The sequence below is a fragment of the Monoraphidium neglectum genome, assembly GCF_000611645.1.
Source record: "Monoraphidium neglectum strain SAG 48.87 unplaced genomic scaffold scaffold04601, whole genome shotgun sequence".
In the NCBI taxonomy this organism is placed as follows: Eukaryota; Viridiplantae; Chlorophyta; class Chlorophyceae; order Sphaeropleales; family Selenastraceae; genus Monoraphidium; species Monoraphidium neglectum.
The window spans coordinates 1-4241 of NW_014009028.1; the positions used below are offsets into that span (position 1 = coordinate 1).

Here is a 4241-nt window from a genome sequence, read left to right on the forward strand (position 1 = left end):
TGATGTGTTTGGGGGATGGGGTGGGTGCGGGTTGGAGGAGGCACTGGGGCAGGTGGGGGGGGGTTTGGGTGTTACGGGGTGCATAGGGTGTGTGGGGGTCAAGCCGGGCGCATGAAGGATTTGCTGGGCGCACCAGGGGAGGCCACGTTTGGGGTTCGCTGGAATATCGCGGCCGGCGTCGCAGCGGCGATCACGGGCCGTTGCGCAGCCGTGGCCGGCGGCGAGCTCAAAGCGAACATAGCGCTTTGGCGTGCGTCACCGTCCGCATGCACGGCATTTCCTTCCCGTCTCCTCCCATTCATTCGCTCCCAAGCCCAGCAACCAACAATTCCACATTCACGCAAGGGGCCAGGCGCACCCTCTTCCCCTTTGGCCCCTCCCCCACCCGCACCACCCACGGCTCTTCCACATTCTGCAACTCCCAACCCGCTGCTGTTGTGAACGCGCAGTCCTGTGCGGCCTGGTCGGAGCGCTTCAAGCCGGCGGTGATCGCCGCCATCCAGCGCCACTCAGGCTGCTCTCGCGTCGTGTGGCGCCAGGCCGTCTCCATCCTCAGGGAGGAGGGCGTGGAAGTCGAGGAGCCGCCGCCGCCGCCAGCTCAGCTGCAGCAGCAGCTGCAGCGCCGGCAGCGGCTCGCGGCGGCGGCGCGCGCCGCGTCCGAGGACACTTCAGAAGGGGAGGGCGGCCCTGACGGCAGCCGGGCGGTCAGCAGCGGCGAGGAGATCGTGGGGGAGGATGAGGTTGCTGAGGTGGCGTCGGAAGGCGAGGGGGCAGACCCTGTGGACGCGACAGCTGAGGGGGCGGTGCCTGTGCTGGAGGACGGAGTGGTGTTCTTGGCGGCGCCTGAGAAGGGGCAGAAGACGGGTGAGGGGGCTTGATGTCATTTGACTAATCCGTTGGCTGGGGGTACAGAGGCGTGTGCGGGAGGGGGAGGCGGGCATGGGGGCGATACATGGGGTTCGATTCGCACCAGTGCGGGCGGGAGGCGGCGGGGAGGGCTGCAGCAGCCTCCCCTTGGCCACTTAATCGTCGCTGCAGCCCGTCTGCCGCAAATGCTGCGCCGCCGCCCCACCCGCCGCCCGCCCTCACTAACCCCTCTTGCCCTGCCGCATTCCTGCTCGCCAACCGCCGGCCGGAATCCGCAGGCTTCTACGCTGACCAGCGCGACAACCGCAGATTCATCGCCTCCATCTCCGCCGGCCGCTCGGTGCTCGACCTGTGCTGCTACTCGGGCGGCTTCGCGCTCACCGCCGCCGCGGCCGGCGCCGCCTCGGCGATCGGTGCGCGTCCACCGGCGAACCTTCCGGTCCCTACACCGCACTGGGCCCTGTGTTCCTTGCAGCTCGCACTAAAAAAACGCGCGTCGCACGCAGCATTGACAGCGGCCGGCCAAATACCCTGTTTTGATCACTTTTGATGTTGTGTACATTCACCGCGTCCCACGGCCACGGCCCCGCCGCACCCCGCACGCGCGCGCCCCGCAGGTGTCGACTCGTCCGGCCCCGCCGTCGCGCTGGCGGCCGCCAACGCGCGCGCCAATGGGCTGGAGGGGCGCGTGGAGTTCTTCAAAGATGACGTCAGCGCGTTCATGCGGGCGGCGGTGGAGCGCGGGGACGCGTGGGACGTGGTGGTGCTCGACCCCCCGAAGCTGGCGCCCAACAGGTGCAATCTGATGACCTGTTGATCTGGTTGCGATCCGGATCTTGTGCTCGCAGATCATGCGGCTCACCAACAGCAATACCCTGCGGCCGTGGCCCCCACTACATCCGTGAACCATCGATTCGCATCAGAGCAGACGCTAGGGCCCGTCCTCATCAGCAACCGCTCCAACCGCCACGAACATCATCAACCGCCGTCATAACATCCGTCAACCCTGCGACACACACACACACACACCCCTGCCAGGGCGTCACTGCGGCCGGCCTCCAATAAGTACCGGAAGCTCAACGCCCTGGCGCTGGCGCTGGTCAAGCCGGGGGGCGTCCTCATGACCTGCAGCTGCAGGTGCGGGGCACAAGATTTCCGGGGCGCAATGGTTTTGGGGCACAGGAGTTTTGACGCGCAATGGTTTTGGTCCACATCGGCTGGGGCCGACCCCGCACGATACCCCCCTCTCCCCGTTTACGCTTGCCAGAGCAGCTGCGGCCCATTGGATACTTTTGAGGATTTCTTTGTTGGTTTTTTTGGGGGTGTGTGTTTCAGGATGATGCTCGCGCCGGCGCCTTGGCATGTACCCTAACGCACGCGTCACGATGCCACCAACCGCCGACCATCGCCCCCCGCCCCCTCCCCACTCTGTGTGTGGCCAACGTGCGCAGCGGGGCCATGACTCAGAGCGGCGGCCTGCCCGCAATTGTGGAGGAAGCTGCCAGGGAGGCGGAGCGCCAGGTGCGCGGGCGCAGCCCGGGCGTGCCAACCACCCGCCCCTCGCCAGCGCCGCCGCCAGAACACCAGCCGCAGCAGCCGCGTTGGTTGCGTTCATTGGCCAACACGTTCAAAATACACTCGACACACAAAAACACGCGCTCACACTCCGATGCACACACACCAACAAACATACACATACACACACACACACACACACACACACACACACACACACACACACACACACACACACACACACACACACACATGCACCCTCCGCCCCTCCCACCAGGTGACGCTGCTGCGCAAGTCTGGCGCGGCACCCGACCACCCCCTCAACCCGGCCTACCCCGAGGGCCAATACCTCACAGCCCTCGCATACAGGGTGCTGTGATGCAATCACAGGAACATGACATCAAAGTACGCCACGATTACTTGCTATCAAGCGCCCCATCAAATGTCGAAAAACCCATCATATCTGACTGCTCGAAAGCGCGGCCTGCTACGTGGGCACCAGCCTTTGCGGTGGGCGGCGGGCTCGCGCCCCTGCCCTTTCCCGGCCGCGCGTGCAGGGGGCCTTCGCGCCGGTGCGCAAGGCTGGGCTGCGGCTAGCAAGGCTTGCCTCAATTCAATCTGACCGCCTGCGGCTCTGAAGCAAGTGGGGTAGAGCCGCCAGGCCGGGTGCGAGGCCGCAGCCGCAAATTGCATGGCAACTGCCACGACACTCTGCAGCCAGGATATTGCATGCTTTTGAGCGGTACTGAGTGAATGTAAGCCCACCTCAACCACCTCTGGAGTTGCACTCAGCCGTCACCGGAGGTGTGCAGTGGCAAGTGTGCGGCGAGCCGCAGAGTACTCAAAGCGTGCCAATGTGATGACAGATACCACGGTTTGGGATGAGTAGGCCAGTGCCTGGCATCTCCACCATGCGAACTGCCCACTACGCCCAACGGCGCGGCCGCCTTATCCGCCATCTTTGAGGAGGGCTGCCTGCCCTCTTGCAGATGTTGTCATAATCATGTGCCAAACAGTTGCTGCATTGGAGGGACAGCGGTCCGTTGCGCACGGGATTTCAGTTGGCAGCCCCCAAGCAAAAATGCAGTGTCACTACCGTACTCGCATGTCATTACGGGTGACTTAGCTAGCGAATTTGTCTAAATTCAACTCTGAAATCTTTCGCGCCCAATCAAAGAGGTGGACGGGGTGCACGCAGAGGTGGCAGTCAGGAGGCCAACTGTCGACAGCAGCTGGTTATTCTGCTCCGATCGCAGCCATAGGTATACACCAAAACGCTTGAAAATCATTGAATGCAAACACTCAGGCTGTGCCGCCTCCCGACAACATGAAGAACGCCATCATTCTGAGGAACGGCCTCGCGCTCGCGGTGCTCGCGTGTGCGACCCTGGTGGCTGCCCAGGAGCGCGCATTCGCACAGCAGGGTTGCATCGAGAAGGTCCCTCCGCCGGTGAGAGCACGCGGCACCGCAGCGCTGCGGCCGGTCACGCCGCAGATCTGTCCGTGGCACTGGACAGCCCGTTCTCAGGGCCCATGGTGATGCACTGCGCATGCGGGCGCAATCCGCCCGGCCCGAGCCAGAGCCTTCAGCCCCAACACCCGCTGCCATTGGCTCGACGGGTCACCCCACACTCGACCCAGCCTGCAATGGCACCCGACCCTCGTATGCCCACCACACAAAGAGCGGCGGCATATGCTTGTCTTCTGTCTGTCTCGCCCAACCCCCGAATACACACATCTTGACAACCCTCCTGATCTCATCTCAATCTACCTCTGATCCCCGACCCGCGCAGCTGCAATCCTGCACCCCACCCATACTGCACCCTTTGCACCTCCCCACACACCAGGCTCCCCGCACC

General features: G+C 64.1%; 1 protein-coding gene across 1 annotated transcript; it reads left to right on the forward strand.

The window, feature by feature from the left end:
- Positions 1-111: 111 nt before the first annotated feature.
- Positions 112-2761, forward strand: MNEG_14584 (hypothetical protein; the record flags this gene model as incomplete). The annotated part of the gene is made up of 7 exons (XM_014036944.1): positions 112-153; positions 450-864; positions 1146-1280; positions 1485-1662; positions 1906-2004; positions 2319-2388; positions 2660-2761. 7 exons carry the CDS (start codon positions 112-114, stop codon positions 2759-2761), a joined length of 1041 nt encoding a protein of 346 aa, XP_013892398.1.
- Between the last annotated feature and the right edge of the window lie 1480 nt (positions 2762-4241).